The 21296-nt window shown below is 53.2% G+C and overlaps 1 protein-coding gene across 3 annotated transcripts in view; it reads left to right on the plus strand.

Moving 5' to 3' along the window:
* RASAL3 (RAS protein activator like 3) overlaps positions 1-4997 on the plus strand; it is a 73914-nt gene extending 68917 nt beyond the window's left edge. For all 3 annotated transcript variants that reach the window (XM_044994974.1, XM_044994976.1, XM_044994975.1), the window contains one exon: positions 148-4997. In XM_044994974.1, coding sequence (XP_044850909.1) covers positions 148-291 — 144 coding nt within the window. In that variant the 3' untranslated portion in view covers positions 292-4997. The remainder of the gene's footprint in view (positions 1-147) is intronic.
* The last annotated feature ends 16299 nt before the right edge of the window (positions 4998-21296 follow it).

A 21296-nucleotide genomic window follows, 5' to 3' on the forward strand; every position in this document is an offset into this window, starting at 1 on the left:
CCACACCTTGCCCAGGAGTGGAGGGTGATGGTGCTAGTTGCCTTTGGTGTCAGATCTCCATGCAGCGCGGCGCGTGCTGCCGGCTTTAGGCGTCTGGCTAGGGGAGCAGGACAGCAGGCTGGGGTTATGAGCCCTTTGTCCCTGTAGGAGCGCCGCCTGTCAGCCCTGGAGCGGGAACACGCCGAGCTGCTCTGTGCCATCAGCCAGCGGCAGGGACTCCAGGACAAGCCACCCAACTCGCTGCTGATGCCAGCGTCACAGGACGGGGCCGAGGACTGGCAGGAGGTTTAGCCAACTTGGTGGGCCCAGACGGCCAGCCCCTGGGCCCTGCGTGGGACGCACCCCACTCCAGCAGCTGCCACCCGCTTTGGACACCCTGCCAGCCAGACCTTGTCTCTAGAAATTTGTCACAGACCCAAGCCCAGCAGCCCTTTCTTGGTATGAGTCCAGCATGGGAGGTCCTGAGTCTGCCAGGGATGTTGTTCCAGATAATGGAGTCCCAGGGAGCTGCAGGCTGCTGCTGTGAATCCCCTGCAGCTCTCCACTCCCAGGAGTGGTGGAGAGTGATCAGATTTGTGAGAGGCCCATTCAGCCCCTCTCTCATCCCAACTGGGGTTCCCTTCCCTATTCCTGCATCCAAAGGGTCCCCAGGTGCTTCCTTCTGAACCCCTCCCACACACTCCCGATGCCTTGTTGCCCCCTCCATCGTACCCATGCTGCCATCCCAGTAGTGGAACATTGCCCCAACGTGCCCAAGCTCTGGCTGCTGCATAGCACCAGTTGCCCAGGGCCACTGCCCAGTGACTGCCGACAGGCCCAGGGGGCTGACTAGAAGAGATGCCCCCGGACCAGTATTCAGGCCTCATTTGGCTCTTGGAGGATTCAGGGATGGGCTGCCACAGTGAGCTTGTCTCCGGGTTCGTGCTTGGGCCACGACTCCCTGCAGAGCCAGAAATGCAGTGGCTGCTTTGTCAAAAACCTTCCTTGTCTCTGAGGGTCCCTTGCAGCCAGGCAGTAAACATGGTGCCCAGGAGCAGCGCCAGGGTTTTTGGCGCCTTAGGCGGGGGTCCTTCCGCGCTCCCGGTCGTTGGCGGCAATTCTGCGGCGGAGGGGTCCTTCTGCACTTCCGGTCTTTGGGACATTTCAGCGGCAGGTCCCGGAGCAAGTGAAGGACCCGCCACAGAATTGCCGCCAAAGACCCGGAGCGCGGAAGGACCCCCCGCCGCCGAATTGCCGCCGAGGGTGGCAAAATGCCGCCCCCCCAAATCCTGGCACCCTAGGCGACTGCCTAGGTCGCCTAAATGGAAGCACTGGCCCTGATGGTGCCTTTTGTGACGAGCATGTGGGTTGGAGCCTGGAGCACTCGCCACATGGGACCAGACAGGCCATGGCCCAAGGATTCAGAAGGAAGCATGGCAGGCACCAAGCTCCGAGAGCCTCTTGCCACAGGGCTAGGTTTCAGAAAAGCCCAGCTCCTACTGAGAAGCTCCCAGCCTTGCTGTTCATGCACACACACATACACGTGCACAAGCACACACAGGAAAAACACACATGCATGTATGCGCACACACAGCACAACCTGTGCACACACATGTGCGCCTCACATTGTTCTCAGTGGGTGCTGCTGGGGGCTGAGCACTTCTGCAAGTCTCTCCCTGTGCCCCAGAGCGCTCACACAGACACCTTCCAAGACTTGCAGGGCTGAGGCCCTGTCACAGCTGGCACCCAGCATGTGTGCAGTGCACACCTGGGAGGGCACATCAGGGCTGGCTGTCACTTGCAGAGGTTTATCATTTGCTGAATTCCAAACCAGCTTCCCCCAGGTCCCCATGTCCCCTGCTCACTGGGGCCATTCCGAGCTCTGTCCCCTACCACTGGGACCCTGGCACTGGGCAAAACGAGAATAATGGGGATATTCGGGGTGGGAGTGAGCTCTTCTCGTCCTCCCAAATGGGTGACCTGACTTGGCCCAAATTCCGGACTGATTCCCCGTCCCCTGCAGGCTGGGCCTGGGCAGGCCAGCTTGGAAGGGTCATCAAATTCAGGGCGTTAGGCTATGTCTACACTACGCACCTTTTAGCAACATAGCTTTTGCAGCTAAAAGGCACACAGCGTAGCTGCTCTTTGTTGGCGGGAGAGAATTCTCCCACTGACAAAAAACTCCCACCCCAATGAGCGGCAGTAGCTTTGTTGGCAGGAGAGCGCTCTCCCATTGACAAAAAATCCCACTCCCAATAAGCGGTGATAGCTTTGTCGGCAGGAGAAAGCGCCCTCCAATAAAACGCTGTTCACATAAGCACTTTTTGTCTGTAAAATTTGTGTCGTTTGGGGGAGGAGAGTGTTTTTTTCACACACACCCCGAACGACAAAGGTTTTACTGACGAAAGTCCAGTATAGACAAAGCCTTAGAGTGGAAACCACTCCGTTTCAGAGCTACAGCTGGCTTCTGCTCCCATGACAGTCCAGCAACACACAGAGCCAGCTCGCCCCTCAGCCCCTAGGAGCAGGCCTGTCTGCAGGGGCTGGCCTGTGCATTTGCAGTGGGATGATAGTCAGGGTCTCGGGGTGACTTCTGATGCAGCCTGTCTCTCCAATGTTTCCTAGCACCTGTAGGAGTCGCCTTCCTGAGGACAGGTGCATTCTAGTCCTGGAGGGGCCCTGCTGGGCTCATGACTGCAGGGAGGGGAAGCCGCAGCAAGGAGCCAGGTGGGGGAGGGAGGGGTGAGCAGTTGGGAGGGAGGATCTAAGAGGGAGGGAGTCCGTCCCCACTGCTCTGAGGGCAAGTGACTAGGACCCAGCTTAGTAGTGTAGATCAGGGCTCACTTCCATTGGCTTCAACAGGAGCGAGGCACCTGAATTGCATTGAGGAGCTAGACCTAGATGCCTCTGGGCTTTTGGGTTAACAGAGGGGGCTGGAGCAGCACCACTTAGGGACACATACACACACACATTCCCTAGGGTGACCAGACAGCGAATGTAAAAAAGCAGGACGGGATGGGGGAGTAATAGGAGCCTATATAAGAAAAAGACCCAAAATCAGGACTGTCCCTATAAAATCGGGACATTTGGTCACCCTACACTCGTCCCCAGCTCCCCTGTGTGATACAGTTCAGCTGCTGTGACACCAACACAAACTCTTGTGAGATCGCAGCAGCTGTCACCTTGCAGGGGAAGGTCCATGGCACACAGATGTGAGGAACACCGCCCCCCCCAGCTGTGTTAGGTGAATAACGCCAGCCCAGCATGGATCCTAAGGAAAGGGACCCAGGAACCTGAGGTTCTGGTTTGGCCCCATCACCCAGGGATCCAGGCCTCTCTGGGGCAGGGCAGGGCTGGCATCCCTGATGCACAGAGCGGAGCCATCCTTCCTCTCTGTCTCTCGTACCCGTCATGTTCTGCCCCAAAGGCCAGCTTAGTCGAGCAAATTCCCTGGTGATTCAGGGGAGGGTAGCCCCTGCAGGGAACGAGTGGGGGGGGGGGATGAGAAGCCGGGGCCCGCAGTGCTCCCACAGTCTGCAAGGGCTCAGCCAGAGCATCTCTTGATAAATGGCAGAACACGAGAATGAAGCCTGGCCGGGAGCTCCATGCTCCAGCCCAGCAACCTCATGGGGCCTGCCTGCCTCCAGGGGCCAGGCAGGCTGTCTGGGAGCAGCGAGCACTGGCGCACTGCAGTCTCCAGACACTGGCTCCCCTGTCCCACTGTCAGGGCAGTCGCTGCTGTGAAGACACAGACAAAGGGCTCCTCCTGTGCCCTTCTACATGGCACCCACCAGCCAGCAGCCCTGGTGTCCATGTGCCAGCGTGTCCATGTGGGGGGAGAGGGGGATGGGGAGAGGCCTGCAGGCATATTTCCATTCGAATCCCCCTAGCTCTGACCTGCCTGCACTTCCTAGCCTTGGGCCAAGATGTTCCCAAGTGCCTTGTGGGGCTGGCTGGCTTCCCAACTTGGGCCTGATTTTCAGGACTCAGGCAGCATCCGCTGGAGCAGCCAGACTGGCTAAGCACGTAAGCCATTGGGAGTATGCCCAGAAGGAGGTTATTTTGTTTTACAGTGTGAAACTGGAGAATGAGGAGGGTGGGGGTGGGGACACCTTGTAGGCCTCCAGCCCCCTGCTGCCTTGGGCTTGATCCAGCCCCACACTGGGGCAGGGGTTGATCTCTGGCTGGAAATAGGCCATCAGAGCCCTGGAGCGCCTATCTGTTTGATTTGAGAGCAGGGCATCATTGTGCCCAATTGCTATGCGCCAGGCTGGGGGGGTGCCAAGTACCAACCTTTGGCTGAGGCAAGGACTCCACAGTCTAAGTGCAGGGAAGTTTGAGGCACTGATGTGTACCAAGGGGCAAGCAGGAGGGTGCCCTGTACTGAGACATCCCAGAGGATCCACAGCTGGGGATTCTCATCCCCCCTTGGGCTGCTTCCCTTTCTCCCTCATGAAGGGGCTCTTCCACGCACCCCCACACTCACAGAGCGTTCCCTCCTCCTGGGAAGGGCCCTTCCAACAACCCCCATTCACAGAGGGTGGCAAAGTCAGAATTGTCTGGAATATTTTTATGCCTGTGTGTGCCTCAATTTCTCTCTGCACTTTATGTTGCTACCCAGTGGGTGCAAAAGGGTTAAAAGGCTGCTCTTGGGGCAGAGCAGGAGCCATGAGGTGTTAGGTCATGTGACTGTCTGGGGTGGAGTGAAGGGGTCCTTTCAGCCCAAACCATGTCAATGGAGGGTCTGGAAAGACAAAGGGCGCCCAAACAATTGACACCTACCCATGAGCGTCTTGTGGGCAGAACATGTGAACTCAGCAGGGATCTGTGGCGGGGGAGAAGATCTGGCTTTGGGAGAGACACCAAGCTCTCATCAGAGACTGACCAAAAGTGGAGTCCACGGCTGGGTGGCGTGCTGGCTTGACCAGGATGGACGGTGTCATAGCCTTTGCTTCGCTGCGCTAACCTGGGGACTTCCCGGCCTGGTTTCAGCCAACTAATAAACCCGACTCTGTTTGAAAATGTTGCCTGGTGTTGCTGTACATCCTTGTGCTGGGCCCTGAGGAGTTGGCAAGTCTCTGGACAGGCATCTTTCTCCGGTGGATGCACTGGGCAGAGCTCACAGAGTGCAGCAGGAGGATTGGAGCCCAGGGGCTCAGTCTCAGAGGCGGGGAGGCCACGTGGGCTAATCTGAAGGAAGAGCAGGACCCCTCAGGGGTCTGGCCCACTGACGTGTTCCTGAGTGTGGAACCCCAGGGCCTGCAGGAAGCCAGGTGCTTCAGGGGAACCAGCTTGGGGCCAGAGCCGGGAAAGACTCCAAAGTAGCCCAGGGAACAGGTCCCTGTGAGTGAGCTGAAGAGACGCCCTGACAGGCTGAAGAACCTCTTTCTTTGTTGAGATTTTTAGTTGGACTTTGGTGACCCTGGGAGCAGGGCTGGTGCAATCACTAGGTGAACTAGGTGGTCACCTAGGGTGCCAAGTGGCTGGGAATGCCAAAAAGCGGTGCCCTGGCTCGGCAGGGACTGGAGAGCCAAAGCCTCCGCTTGTGGTGGCTGCGAGCCCCAGCCATGGAGGAGCCGGCACGGGGGAGGGGAGGGGGCAGCAGCCCTGCAAAGGTGGCAGTGCTGCTAGTGGGGAGTAGCCGATGCATATGGGCAGTGGACCCTGTGCGACCCCCTGCCTCCCCCTCGCCGCACTCGGGTTCTGCGGCTCCTGGGCATAGGAGAAGGACAGCTGTAGGCAGGAAACAGCAGCAGCAGCAGTGTGGCCTCTCCTGCCCCATGGCGGGCTATGCTCCATGCCTGCCCCTGCTGCTGTGGAGGCTGCCACTGCCCTGGGCTCCGGTCGCCTGTCTCCCCTGGAGGGGCGCCCAGTTCCTGCTGCTCTTGCTGGCAGGTGCAGGGCCCCGGCCGAGCCCAACCCCTTGCTTCTCCTCTGTGACGGCACCCCTGCCTGCGTCCTCCTGGGCGGCCGCGGCAGCAGCAGCAGCCAGGCAGCCTGAGAGGAGGAGTGGCCCCCGGCAAGCAGAGGAGACTCTGAGGTGAAGAGGCTGCTGGCGCGGCCGGAGCACTGGAGACTGACAGGTAACTGCCCCTGCCCCATCCCGGCATCGCCTGCCCCCCCCCCGCCAGTGAGTGTTACCTTCCCCAACAGCCTCAGTGCCCTGCCCCATTCTGTCAGCCACCCCAAGCTCACTGTGACACCAGCACCCCTTGGCAAAGGATTCCTGGTGGGCTCAACCCCCAACCCTGCTGTGGTCATCTGGGACAGGGGCTAGGGTGTCCCCACTCCGGGGTACTCTCTCTGCACTGGGCACCTCCCTGACCCACTGATCAATTCATACAATTTAAAGCAAATACAAGTTGTTTAATTAACAAATTTTAAAAAAGAATAAGGAAAAATGGGACAGGTTAAAGGAAAACACCGGGCACTTCAGTCTGTTCCTTGTAGGTCCCAGAGCTCCTTCTCAGGCCCTAGCTGTGCTGCAGGGATACTGCGGGTTGGACACTTGTTCTGGCAGTGGCCACACACCTCCAGGCTTTGGGTGGTGGGACCATTCTTCCCAGCACCAGCCACGCCCCCCCCCAATCGGGTTAAGATCCCCCTCCCAGTCTGGCCTGCAAGGACCCTTGGCTGGGGGGTATCTTTCTGCACTGGGCCCTTTACCCAAGGTCCCCCCTTGGCTGGCCCCAGTTGCTCACCACACCTGAAAACTCACCCCAAGATCATAAGACGTGATAAAATTGTGAGAGCTTAGCTGGCAACTCTGAAGCGCAGCTCCCTCTGAGACGCAGCGTCCCCCAGGAAATTCTACACACACGTGCACACAAACTCCACATTCATGCACACAGTGTACATATTCATATGGTGCACACACACACTATACCAAACACATAGTACCAAACTCCACACACACACAGCACACACCCACAATTATTATTTATTAGCTGTATTATGGTGGCCCTTTGGAGGCTAGGTCTTTGACCAGGACCTCATTGTGATAGGTGCTGTAAAAACATAGAACAAAAAGATGGTCCCTGCTCCATACGACATGTGTGCACAGTGTACACATGTGCTCGCGCGTGCACACGTCCACCTGTATTTATGCAGTGTGACCCAAGATGCCTAGAGTAGCCCACACTGAAAATGCCAAGGTCAGGGCAGGCTGCAAAAAGGAGAGCAGATTCTCCCCAAACTGGTGGTTAACACGGCAGTTAGATTCACCAACCAGTGACAAACCATGCTCTGGATCCCCCACACTGGTTATCGAGAAGCTGAAGAGAAAAAAAGAAATCACACGGTCCCCTTTGCTGCATTCTAGTTCTCTGGCTCCCAATCAGCAAATAGGTCCAGTAAAGTGAGAAGTTATTTAAAACTCTGCTCACTATACAAAATGTTCTTCTGACCCCAAAAGGCCAAGCACATTACTCGATCAATACTCATTTGGATTTTACCCAAGATACCACACTGACAGCCAATCCTTTAGTATCTTAGAGTATGTCTAGACTACCCGCCATATCGGCGGGTAGCGATCGATTTCTCGGGCATCTAGATACAATATATCGATCCCCGAAAGCACTCCCGTCGACTCCAGAACTCCACCAGCGTGAACGTGCGGTAGCGGAGTGGACAGGGGGTGCCGCAGACGTTGATTCCGCGCCGTGAGGATGAGAGGTAAATTGATCTAAGATTCTTCGACTTCAGCTACGCAATTCACGTAGCTGAAGTTGCGTATCTTAGGTCGATTCCCCCTCCCCCCAGTGTAGACCAGCCCTAAAACTAAAGGCTAATTAGAAAAGAAAAAAAGAGAAGAGCAGGGGGTTGGACTAGATGACCTCCTGAGGTCCCTTCCAACCCTGAGATTCTATGAGTTGTTAAATGTTAAAGCAATCAGATACATCCATATGACTTCAGAGTCCATATATCAGGTTCTTAGCAATGCTGGTGAGTTTGCTGGCTTGAAAGTTCCTCTTGAACACACCCAAAGCTTAGATGGGTCTATCAGTCCTGTCTTCGAATCTTCAGTTTGTAGAGAAGTTACTCCACAGCTGAGAAGCAGGACTGAAGACAAAATGGAGAAAATGCAGCTGCCTTCTATATCCTTTGCCATGTAGTTGTACATCCTTTGTCCCAAACACAAGCTCACAGCACATGGGCATAGAAAAGCTCTTGGATTCTAGCTCTTGGAGTGTTGTAAGCAAGACATGACAAGTAATTCTTCCACTCTACTCCACGCTGATTAGGCCTCAGCTGAACTATTGTGTCCAGTTTTGGGTGCCACATTTCAGGAAGGATGTGGCCAAGTTGGAGAAAGGCCAGAAAAGAGCAACAAAAATGATTAAAGGTCTAGAAAACATGACCTGTGAGGCAAGATTGAAAAAACTGGGTTTGTTTAGTCTGGAAAAGAGAAGAGTGAGAGGGGACATAACAGTTTTCAAGTATATAAAAGGTTGTTACAAGGAGAACGGAGAAAAATTGTTCTTCTTAACTGCTGAGGATAGAACAAGAAGAAATGGGCTTAAATTGCAGCAAGGGAGGTTTAGGTTGGACATTAGAGAAAACTTCCTAACTTTCAGGGTGGTTGAGACTGGAATAAATTGTCTAGGGAGGTTGTGGAATCTCCATCATCGGAGATTTTTAAGAACAAGTTAGGAATGGTCTAGATAATACTTAGTCCTGCTGTGAGTGCAGGGGACTGGACTCTCGAGGTCCCTATGAGTCCTATGAGTCTATGATTCTATGAATGTATCTAGTTCTTTTTTGAACCCTGTTATAGTCTTGGCCTTCACAACATCCTCTGGCAAAGAGTTCCCCAGATAGACTGTGCATTGTGTGAAGAAATACTTTGTGGCAGAGCTCTGACCTTGCTCCTGTGGGTCCTGCGCTTCTAGGCGGTTTATGCTTAGCCTCAGTGGCTCACTGGGACCCTCCACGTAGCCCTTCTCTCTCTAGGGCCAGGGTTACAGTCTATTGAGCCCTTTTCATCATAGGCTGCAAGGAGGTTGGTGAGAGAACTCCCACAGTCTCTGTTCAGCCTCCTGTCCTGACAGGGACCTGACTTCCCCTTCCAGGAGCTGTTCCTGTAGTGGTGGGTTGGGGGGAACCCGGGCCCGCCCTCTACTCCGGGTTCCAGCCCAGGGACCCTAACGGTAGCAGTTGTTGGCAGCCAACCTTTCACTGCCAGAGTTGCTACATTTCCCTGGGCCACTTCCCCACAGCTCTCCTGCTTCTCCCTTCTTCACCCTTACCTTAGGGCTCCTTTAACGATGTTTTAGGGTGTCTTCAGTAACCAGCCCTTCAGCCACACTTCCTCTCCTCTGGCTCCCTGGCTCCCCTGCCTGACTGGAGTGAGCCCTTTTTATAGTAACAGCAGGGCCTTAATCAGAGTCAGGTGGTAACATTAACTGAATGGCCTCACCTGACTCTTTACAGGTTAATTAGAGTCAGGTGTTCTCATTAGCCTGGAGCAGCCCCTGCTCTGGTCAGTCAGGGAACAGAAAACTGCTAATCCAGTGGCCAGTATATCTGCCTTCTGCTATTCTGCTGTACCCACCTGGCCTGGGTCTATCACAACTTTCTTTTGTTTCTTTTAAACCTGCTTCCTAGTAATTTCATTTGGTGACCTCTACTCCTTGTGTTATGAGAAGGTGTAAATAACAACTTCCCTATTTATTTTCTCCACACCAGCCATGAGTTTATAGACCTCTATCATGTCCACATCTTAGTCTCTTTTCCAAGCTGAGGGGTCCCGGTCCTTGGGGGGGGGCATTGGCCCCTCTCATCTGGTGCAGCCACGGCAGGACGAGTGGTCCTGATACACAGTGAGGTGCAGCCCAAATAGCTCCAGCTGCAGCTTTTTAAGAGCCCACTCCATAGTCAGGCATTCCTTTTCTATTGCTGCATAGCCCTGCTCCTGGGGCAGCAGCTTCTTGCTCACCTGATAGGGTGTCCCTCCCCATTTCCGTCAACCTGTAGTATCACCGCACGCAGCCCTGTCTCTGAGGCATCGGTGAACACCATAAAGGGCTTGTCAAAATCTGGGTTTACCAGCACCGGGCTGTTGACCAGAGCCTCCTTCAGAGCACGGAGAGCCCTCTGGCTGCTCGGTCCAGAACACCTTATCTGGTTTATCCTTCTTACATAGCTCAGTGATGGGTGCAGCTATGGAGCTAAATTGGAGCAAGAACCTCTGGTAGTAGCCCGCCATCCCAATGGAAGCCTGGTCCTGCTACTTAGTCTGGGGAGCAGGCCAATCTCTGATCACCTCCACCTTGGCCGGCTCTGGCTTTAGGCAGTCGTTCCTCACCTTGTGGCCCAGCGATTACACCTTCGACAGCCCCACCTTGAACTTGCCAGCTTTTATAGTCAGCCCCCTGCATCCCGGAGCTGGTCCAGCACTTGTTTAACCTGGGACACATGGCCCTCACAGGTCTGGCTAAAAACACAGATATCATCAATATACACCACGGCAAAATTCTCCATCCCCTTAAGTAACTGGTCCACTAGGGGCTGGAAGATGGCAGGTGCCCCCTTTAGGCCTAAAGGTAGGACCAGGACCTGCGGTGGTACTTCAAGGGGATGACTAGCTGTCTTCTGATCTCCCACAGTTCCACTTCCCCCTGAGGAGCCCATACAGGAATCCCTTCTCTCACAGAAATCTTCCCTGGCAGCTTTCCATCAGGGGTTTCGCCACGCTGTGACCAGCAAGTCCCTCAGCTTCTCTAAGGAGGGATCCTTCCTCAGCTCAGCCTGGAATTCAGCGGCTGGGGAAAGGATGGGGACCTGCTCCCTCTTGGTGGTTGGATCCGAGGCTGCAGCCCTGCAGTTCTGTCTCCAGTGGCTCCTTTCCCACCAGGGTAGGACCTGCACTCCCGCCAGGACACCGCCCCCCGGTGTCAGGGCAAAGTGCCCTTCACTGGCTCCGGCTACGGGTGAAGACTAGGGCACTCTGACGGCCGCCCGGCCAATCTGCCAGGTTACCCACCCCCATCAGCACATCGGTTGGCAACTGATGATGCACCCTCATGTCTTTGGGCTCCTCCTTGCCCCCCCCATTTCAGATGTACCCTTCCCACAGGTACCTTATGTGGGGGCCCGCACATGCCCATCGGGGTCAGGTAGGTGTTGGACACCACCTGGTCTGGGGCCACCATCTCAGATTGGGCCAGCATCACCTCAGTGCCTGTGTCCCAGTACCCAGTGACCTGCTTCCCATCCACCTCCGGCTCCAGGGGAATGAGGCACTAACTCCTCAGGGGTCGTCCCGCGCCCACCCTGTAGACTGATAACTTTGAATCTGGGGCAGCAAGCCACCCCCCAGGAGCTGGCCTGGGAGACTCCTCCCTCTTGGGCCATTGCTAAACTGCCAGCCTCTCCTGCCTGGGGAGCCAGCCCCTCCTCCGGCTGGGCTCCCAACCAGTTAACCCTGTGAGGGCTTGGTTCGTTCATCCTGTCCCTGAGCTTTTGGCAGCAGGCCCTCTGTGGCTCCTCTGCCCACAGAAATTACACCTTAGGTCCTGTTGCTCCCCTGGGGCCGGTCGCTCAGCTCTGGTATTGGCTGTGCCTCTTGGGAGGGATTTATCCAAGACTCCCATCTGGGAAGCCCCTGGATGAGCCCCCACTTCTGCACTGATGTGGGCCTCTCCCCCTGGGATTCCATTCCATATCCTGACCTGCTGTCTGCAAACTCATCCGCCAGCAGCCCTGTGCGGTGCAGGTCATTCGGCCTCTTGTCCACCAGCCACATCCTCAGATCATGGGGACAGAGTTCATATAGTCACTCCAGCCCCATCAGTTCAATCATGTCCTCCTTGGTCTGGGCCCCAGCCACATTCATCCACTTGTGGGTGTATTCAATCATCAGTGTGACCAGTTCCAGACAGGTCATCCCCTGGGTCTTCTGCACACCCTTTTCTTGTACTCCTCAAGGATCAGCTCAAAGTTACGCAACAGGCTTTTTTGAACAGTTCGTAGTCCCCTGCTTCCACCCAATCCATCTGGCTGAACATCTCTATGGCCTTGGGACCCAGTAATGGGGTGAGATGCCAAAGCCTGTCTGCAGGGCCAACCTGGTACACATTGCACACCTTCTCAAAGGCAGTGAGGAAGGCATCTAGATCAGACCCTTCCTTAAACCAAGGCAGCACTTTTATATCAGCATTCCCTGTGGGCTTAGCCACCCTGGGCCCATCCCCACTCACCCCAGCAGGGGGTCTGTCTCTCTCTACTTCTCAGGTCCACCATCGCCAGATCATGCTGCCTCTGTCTCACATGGTCCTCCCATTTCTTCTCAAGGTCCTGCTGTTCTTTCTCACTGGTCCTCCAGCTCTTTCAGTTTCAGTTCCATTTCCAACTCCAACTGTCTCAGAACCACTGACGGGGAACTCGGTCGTGAAGATCCCTTGCTGGTCAGGTAGGTGGATCCTGGGGCTGCCTGGCTTCTTTCATCCTCTCCTGCGTCCCTGGTTGGATCGATGGCTGGGGTGACCCCTGGGGCTGCCTGGCTGATCCCAGCCTCTCTCATGGCCCCAGCTGGGTCAGGAACCGGCTCCTTGGAGTGATCATTCTCTTCCCGCTGAGCAATCAGCTGTGCCTTGGTGAATCTTCCAATGCACAACCCTCTCTCTGTGCACAGTTCTACAACATCCTTCTTAAGGCGATGGTTATAGGCCATCTCCATGCTGTTCCCAAGTGGTCATGGACTCACAGGCCTGTGCTCGCTCAGCACCCCATGGTCCCTGGGAGGAACCCCTTCAGTGCAACAGCCCACTCTCTCTCGGGGTTAAGCCATAGGGCCCTCTGCCTCCTGGAACCGCACCTCTTGGAGCCTTCAGCATACCTGCCAATCACCCTTCGTTCTACTGCACCCCAATCGCTTACTGCAGGATGCTCATCTAGTAGTAGGATTTTATGTTTGTATTTTGTATAATTTGGAATGAAGAATAAAGAATAATAATGTAGCATGTATTAAATGTATTGGTGTATGATTTGACCATATTCTGCCAGCCACCTTTCCTGACAGCAGAATGGACGGACGTAATGGGCAATTATCATAGAATCATAGAATCTCAGGGTTGGAAGGGACCTCAGGAGGTCATCTAGTCCAACCCCCTGCTCAAAGCAGGACCAAACCCAACTAAATCATCCCAGCCAGGGCTTTGTCAAGCCTGACCTTAAAAACCTCTAAGGAAGGAGATTCCACTACCTCCCTAGGTAACCCATTCCAGTTCTTCACCACCCTACTAGTGAAAAAGTTTTTCCTAATATCCAGCCTAAACCTCCCCCTCTGCAACTTGAGACCATTACTCCTTGTTCTGTCATCTTCTACCACTGAGAACAGTCTAGATCCATCCTCTTTGGAACCCCCTTTCAGGTAGTTGAAAGCAGCTATCAAATCCCCCCTCATTCTTCTCTTCTGCAGACTAAACAATCCCAATTAGTAGAGATGCATCAGACAGAATCTGTTTCCGCTGATTTCAAGGTAGTGACAGACCTTTTAGGGTCACCACTTAGCTGGAGGTTTAGCATTTTAAAATAAATAACAGAATGCAATGGTTGTTTTTCTCTTGCATTGCAATTTGATGTTCCTGTTCAAATGTTCTGTGTAAATTAATTCTGTTTTGTGTGTGACTGAGGAATGTGTGTGTTAAAAGATAAGTGTGAAGGCCATCCCAGACAAGATGAACTGACGACAAATGCAATGGCACCAGGAGATTGCAGCACGTCCCTATTTAAATGTCAGAGGACATGTAACCCCCATAATTCCTAATTTTCATATAATGTGTAAAGTATGCCTTGTAAGGTATAAGGGGAAAGGGTATGATCTGCTGAAAGTCATTTCTCTATCCATATATTTATAGCATTAATGCATATGAAGTTATGAGACTTGGGTGGTATGACTGTCACTAAAACATGCTCTACGTTGGGGGAATCAGCCAGATATGAGCTCCCCAGAGGCAACAGCAAGGAAAGTAACCATTGCCCAGGTGGGGTGTAAACAACCCATCAACAGACATTGTCCACCAAGGGAGCTACAATGTAATGACTCACCTGCTTGAGGCCCCACCAGGGGAATTGCTCAACCTTGCTTGGAGAGACTCAGTAATGCACACCTGACTCTGAAGCGTGGGGGTTGGGGTGGGGGGGTACAAAGTCAAGAGGGGAGAAAGGACATGCTAAAAGGGAGAGACATTTGCCATGCTCTTGCACTTGCTTACACCTACATCTGAAGACATCGCCACCAAGCCATTGAAGCGCTGGTCAAGGAGGCAAGCCTGGCTGAAGAGTAGCCAGCCTGTGGTGAGAAGCACAAGTTTGTTAAGGACATTGAAAGTGTTAAGGTCAGTTTACAGTGCGTTTTGCTTTTCTTTCATTTGACCAAATCTGACGTCTTATAGATCTGTTTGCTTAGTCTACCTGAAGCAGTGAATTTGGTGTGAAGCATGTCAGACTCTCCCCTTGGGATAACAAGCCGGATACATAGCAATTTATTTGTTCAATTGACGAACTCATGTAGGCTTGCAGCGTCGTGTGGGCATAAGTGGACACTGCAAGACGGAGGTTCCTAGGGTTGTATCTGGGTCCGGAGATATTGGCTGTCAATTGGTTGAACAGTCCAAGGAGCAGTTACATGCCAGAGGCTGTGCGTGAACAGCCCAGGAGTGGGGGGTTCTCACAACAGAGCAGGAGCTAAGGCTGGATCCCAGAGTCAAGGCTTAGAGTGCCCTAGCAGTCCTGATAACATCAGAGGGGAACGTCACATCTCCTCCCTAATTTTCCTGGGAATCATGGAACTAAAACTCTGTAAGACACTCTGATAATGTAGGCAGTTCATGATGCTAAGCCTCCTTGTGGAGGCCCTCTTCTCACCTCACCTATTTCATTCACTTCCAGCCCCTGATTTTCATACAGTTTTCTTGTTTCCATGGAGGATGGCAGCCCTGGGCTCCCATTCATATAAGTCAATTATACCCCTTCTCTGTGAACTGAAACCTGCAGCTAGGTATCAGGGGGACTCTTTGCTTAAGTATGTGTATGAAACCCCAGTTCCCCTGAAACTCCAGCCAAGGGACCCGTAGCTCCCCCAAAGCCACAGCACTGTAGCCCAGCTGGGATGTACAAGTCTCAGTTTCCCAGGAGCTTACCTCACTCCACTTGCTCCAGGGCCCCTTGTAGGCTAAGGAGGGTGTGTGCAGCTTCACCTGCATTTTTCCCCTCTAGGATGTAGAGGGTTCCAGCATCTGCAGGGTGAATATAAATAATAATAGGAGATATCCTATCTCCTAGAACTGGAAGGGACCTTGAAAGGTCACTGAGTCCAGCCCCCTGCCTTCTCTAGGAGGCCAAAGTGCTGATTTTTGCGCCAGATCCCTAGGTGGCCCTCTTGAGGATTGAACTCACAACCCTGGGTTTACCAGGTTAATGCTCAAACCACTGAGCTAATATGAAGGGAGGCTCCTCACTGCTGATGTTTATACCTTGGGCATTCTGGGAAGAGAAGAGCTGAGATGGACGAGGGGGGTGAGAAAATCTCTGTCACATCCACCCACCTCCCTAGCAGAGTCCTGGGCTCCCAGCAGTATCATCACCTACCTCTAAGGAGTCACCAGTGTTCCCAAGAATTCATATTTCTGGCCTATATGGCCATAGCTTAGGATCTGTTTTGTCCATCTCAGCTCACTGTTTTTGTAGGCTTTAATCAGAGTCTCCTCCTTCTTTGGCCAGACAGTTATGAGGTACTGGCTCAGCCTGCTGGGTTGGTGACATTGGTCTCACAGCTGTGGAAGAGGTAGTGGCTGCCAGGCAATTCCTCCTCGTGGACTGGAGACCATTCTGTCTCTCTGGAGATGAGAGCAGCCAGGCCTGATTGGGCAGGAGGTATGGTGAGATACAGGAGGACAGGCATACGCTGCCTTGGGCAGGTCACTTACTCTGATGCCAGTGGGCTTCTGTAGAAGCATGTGAACAAGACAGAGCTGGTGACTTCGCTCCTCATTTCCCAGCTTCACGTTAGCCAATCAACCCCATTGAAGAGGAAGTGAAGGTTCTTGGGCTGAGCCTCATCCCCTCGTGAGGAGCCAGTGGTTAGTGTAGCTCTGGGAGGGGCAGGGTTGGGAGGGATGGGGAGAACAGTGGAGTGGGGACTGATTGTAAACATTGAGGGAAGAAGGGAATACTTTTAGATCTACAGAGTTACTTCGATGTAAGGCAGCTATAATTTCATTCCTGCTGAGTTAACTCACCTGCTATGCTGATTTAATAACTCCACCTCCATGAACACCACAGAATTTAGGTCGATTGTAGTTAGGCCAAAGCAGTATCAGTGTAGACACTGAGTTACTTATATCGGCTGTTAGTGGCCTCCAGGTGGTGTCCCACATGGCCCATTTTGACCACTCTGGTCACCATTTTGAACTCCATTGCTCAGCAGCCAGGTACACAAGACGCCATCTGTGACGGGGTGGACTGACCCCATACTGGACTGAGGGAGTCAACCCTTCCCTTCTGGCAGAGGCAGGCACACTCCTGAGGCTCTGCTGGGCATGTGCCAACCAGGAGTCAAGCATAAAAGGCTGCAGAACTGCTCAGTCAGGGCTGGTGGCTGGGGAAAGGAGGACGCCCAGCGGAAACTCCAGCCCAGGAACAGTTGCGACCCTTACAGGAGAGAGCAGAGTAGTCAGGATGCCCAGAGACTGGCAGCTGTTGTAACCCCAGGGAACGGTGGGTGCTGAGGAACCTGAAGAGCCTGATGCCACAGGGACTGCTACATTTGGAGAACTGGTAGGAAGTGACCCAGGGAAGAGAAAGGAGTGGTATCTCCCACCACTCTGACAGCAGCGTGCTGCGATAGGATTTCGCGCTGACCCGTGGCGGATCACACCACTGGCCCTGGGTCGGCGCCTGGTGAAGGCAGGTGGGCCTGGGCTCTCCTACTGGGGGGGGGGGTCGCTAACCCCGCCCTTTTTGTGACGACATAGTTCACCGAACCCTCTCTTACCCCAAAGGAGATAGATTAACTCTGGCCGCTAGGCCATGCTGCTTTAGGAGCGCACTATAGGGACTCTGGCTACTAGGCAACTCTATCCCACCAGGGGAGGCGGATTTAGAAGGACTCTGGCCTTTGGGCCATACAGCCCTGACTACCAGGAGGTAGTAAGACCGACGTAGAGACAGGGAGGTGGGCTTAACCTCGCCCCACCTTGACTCAAAGTGGTTGATGAGGTACAAAACCTGCCGCCCCGCCCCTCTTCTTTAAAGCCCCGTGAATTTTTGAAATTCCATTTCCTGTTTGCCTGGCTTGGAGAGCTCACCTAGCAACTCTCGAGCACATCTAGCAACTGTCCCGTTGACCATATTGGCTATATGGTATGGACGCGCTCCTGCCTGGAGTATATGGGGATAGATCTCTTGGGTCTGTCATGAGAAGACTGTCGGATAAAAACTCAGTTCTCGCTTTTTCTTTTGGATGCAGCAAAATCAAATACTTTATTCTTTCTCTAGTAATTACAATAGAGGGAGGGAGTGCCCTAGGACACAGGGTTGCCCCAGTCCCGGACAGGTCTCTCAACTGGTAAACAATTACAGCAAGCACCTTTGTTACAGACAATAACTAGCAAAAATACAGACGATAATGAGCAACAACTGCATTTTGTTTATACATAAGCCATCCTGCTATCTTATTTTTCTCACTCCTAGAAGACACCAGTCTGCATATTTGGTTATCAGTTACAAGGTCGTAATAACTTTTTACACAGTTCTTTTTCTCTCGCCTCACACCATCCTCACTTTTAGAAGTCTCACATCATTAGGGTTACAGCTGGCCTAACTCTTGCTAACTGACTGACATGCATTAAGATCCCCTTCAAATCCTTGTTAATTCTTTCCCTGCTTCCACAAGACGCAGTGCAGGCACACCGCTGATTCAGCCGTAGAAATGTCAACATCTAGGAGATCACTTCGGACATGGAGGAGAAGAGCTACAGGAGGGACCAGAAGCAGTGCCGTGTGAAAGCCAAGGACTTGTGGCAGGCGTATCAGAAGACAACGGAGGCTAACAATTGCTCTGGTGTGTAGCCGCAGACCTGCCATTTTTACAGAGAGAGCTGCATGAGATCCTTGTTGGAGACCCCACTGCCATCCCCGGAGCCCCATGTATATGTCAGAGGACCCCGAATCACAGGCCCCTGCCATGAACAGTGAAGAGGAGGTGGAGGAGAGAATGGGGGACAGGCAGCTGGGGGTTCCAGCCTCACAGTGAGCCAGAACCTGTTTTTACAGTCCAGCACTGGTGAGTCGGAAGCAGGGGAAGGAACCTCTGGTACGTCTGCAGTTTGCTTTGAAATTCTGGGATGGAACCCCCCAAAGTACCAGGACATATCTATTGATTAACTTTTCTTTTACTTATGCTAGAAGAGGTAGTGAAATACCCAATAGAGGTTGTGTTGCTATCTGCTTTTCTTTCCGCTGTAGACTTAGGAAGAAGGTTCCCCACAGAACAGTTTGTATATGTGCACCAGGATGTCCCAGGAATCCTCCATAGCGCTCTTGAGGAAAGTTTACTGGAGGTAGTCTGCAATCCCCTGCTGAAGGTTTCTGTGGAGGGCTGTCTTATTTCTTCCACTGTGGTAGGACATTTCCCACACCACTCAGACATCTGTTCTGTCTCCACCCTTCATCTTGGTGGAAACGTTCCCTCCTTTGCTTCACAGCTATTATGCAGGAGACAGGAGGCAGGTGCATTGGGATTATTTTTTCACTTCGCCACTAGGGTGAACTGATAGAAAGTGTAAAAAATTGGGATGGCGTGCAGGGTATTAGGTGCCTATATAAGACAAAGCCTTGACTATTGGGATTGTCCCTTTAAAATTAGGACATCTAGTCAACTATTCGCCACTGTCAATGCAGCTCTCATTTTGGTGTCTCTTGGAGGGCTGGGGCCAGCTCTGCACACAGATCCAGGAAAGTTCTGCAGCCACTGCTCATCATCCCAAACCCGCATGACAATATGATCCCACCAGTCAGTGCTTGTTTCTCGGGCCCAGAACCAGCTCTCCATCATCTGCAGCTGCTCCGTGAATGCCGTCAACGACTTTGAATTGTTTCTGTCTATGTCCCACAGTAATCTAGCCTCCAAGGAATCATCGTAGAAACCACAACCGCATTAAAAAGGCAAGAAGAAAAGCAACAAGGCGGGTTGAAAAATATCTTCAGTGTCTGTAAACTAATGCAAGGAGTATGGTGAACCAGCAGGAGGGACTGGCAGTCATGGTAATGAAGAAAATTATGACTTAATTGGCATTACAGAGACTTGGTAGGACACCTCTCATGGTTAGAGGGGTTATAGTTTATGCCAGAAGGATAGGTATGCAGGTCGGCTACCCCTGGGCCACACTCCCCTCGGTATACCTGTTGCTGTGAAGAGGTGTTGAGGTTGACGGGGGCTTCTGGGAGTCCTTGTGGATCTGATCTGTTGGTGGTCCAGGCCTGTCGTCCTCTCCCTCCGGTAAGGAAGGAATCCATCCATCTGTCATCCTCTAAGAAACAGGAACACAGGTCTCAGAATGGAAAGGAAACTATTCCTGGCACTATAATAGGCTGACATGCAGAAGTAAGTTTAAAGATTACAGATAAGAATTCTTGACTTTAGGGCAGGGGCAGGCAAAGTTTTTGACATGAGGGCTGCAGCTGGTTTCCAAAATTGTATGGAGGGCTGGTTAGGAAAGGCTGTGTTTCCCCAAACAGCCAGGCGTGGCCCAGCCCTCAGCCCCTTCCGACCCTCCCCCTGGCTTCTCGCCCCCTGACGCCCCCCCCGGGACTCCTGCCCTATCCAACCACCCCTTCTCCCTATCACCTGACCGTCCGAAGAACCCCTGCCCCTAACTGCCCCCTGCCACCACATCCAACCCCCCCCTCTTTCCTGACTGCCCCCCCAGGACCTCTTTCCCGATTCAACCTCCCATTCCCCACCCTCTGAACACCACCCCGAACTCCCCTGCCTGCTATACAACAGTCCCCTGCTCCCTGCCCCTTTACCGCGCTGCCTGGAGCACCGGTGGCTGGCAGCCCTACAGCCGCTCCGCCCAGAGCATCAGGACAGGCAGCCACGCTGCCCCTCTGGAGCCACCCACGCCATCTCACAGCACAGAGCACTGGGTTGGGCTGCGGCTTCCCCAGGAGCTCGCAGCTCTGCCGCCCAGAGCATTGCACCGGTGGCCAGCGGGGCAAGCCGAGGCTGCGGGGGAGGAATAGCTGGGGAGGGGTTGAGGGACGAGCTTCTCGGGGTAGGAGATCTGGGGCCGGGCAGGCGGGTGTCACGGGCCGGATGTGTCTAGGAGATGCTGATAAAGGTACAGAGAGAAAATCCAAAATTAGGCTCCTGAAACCTTCCCCACATTCTGTTCTATTCTATATAGATTCTTATGCTGACCTCATCACTGCAACATCTGAGCACCTTGAAGCAGCTAATTAAGCAATGTGACTTCACATCTATCATCTGTGGCTGGGTCTGTCACCTTTCTCCCCAGGGGGGAAAAGCATGTGAAGTGCGTGTCTTGTCTTGGTAGGGAATTTTCTTTAACTAGACACATGTTGCTGTGTATTTATATTAGAGAAGGCATGTCAAAGAGATCACCTTGGTTGCAGTGGAAGGCGATGAGGTTGTGACTGTTGTTAAGTTGCCAAGGAAGTTGATTCCACAGTCTCAGACTGGCCCCTGAATGAGTTGTCAAGCATAATTTTTGTTCCAGAACATTAGATGGTCCATTTGATGGCTTGGGCCCCAAGCCTGGAAAGCCTTGATGATCTCTTTAACTTGATTAGAAATTCTGTGGCCAGCCAGTATAGAGACTGGAGGAAAGTGGTGGTGAGTTCCCGGTAGCCTGTGTTGCTGAGGAGGCACGCTGCAGTGTTCTGTACTAGCTGGAGTTACCTACAACACAGTGAAGGTTTAATGCCCTGGTACTTTGCCTTGCTTGCGTGCGGTGAAGGCTAAGTAGAGCGCTGTGGTTCATCGGCATATTGCTGGCGCTAGTGTCCATGTTGTCTGACTAGTTCACGCTCATCCCGGGATCCAGCCTAACAGTGTATCTTCTGATTGGGCTCCAGAGTATTCGCTCAAGGGTCAAATCCTTGTGTGGGTTCTGTTTCGAGAGGTTATGGGCTCACTTAGGTCCCTAGCCAAAGCCCAGTCACATCATTGGAGTCCTTCCAGTGACCTCAATAATAAGCATAGGATCACGCCACTAATGATTTCAGCATCTCTTCCCCAAAAGACAATAGAGATGATTCCTTCCTATTCCCCACCACTTCCCTGCACTCCT

This window comes from Mauremys mutica, chromosome 20, assembly GCF_020497125.1.
Source record: "Mauremys mutica isolate MM-2020 ecotype Southern chromosome 20, ASM2049712v1, whole genome shotgun sequence".
NCBI lineage: Eukaryota > Metazoa > Chordata > Testudines > Geoemydidae > Mauremys > Mauremys mutica.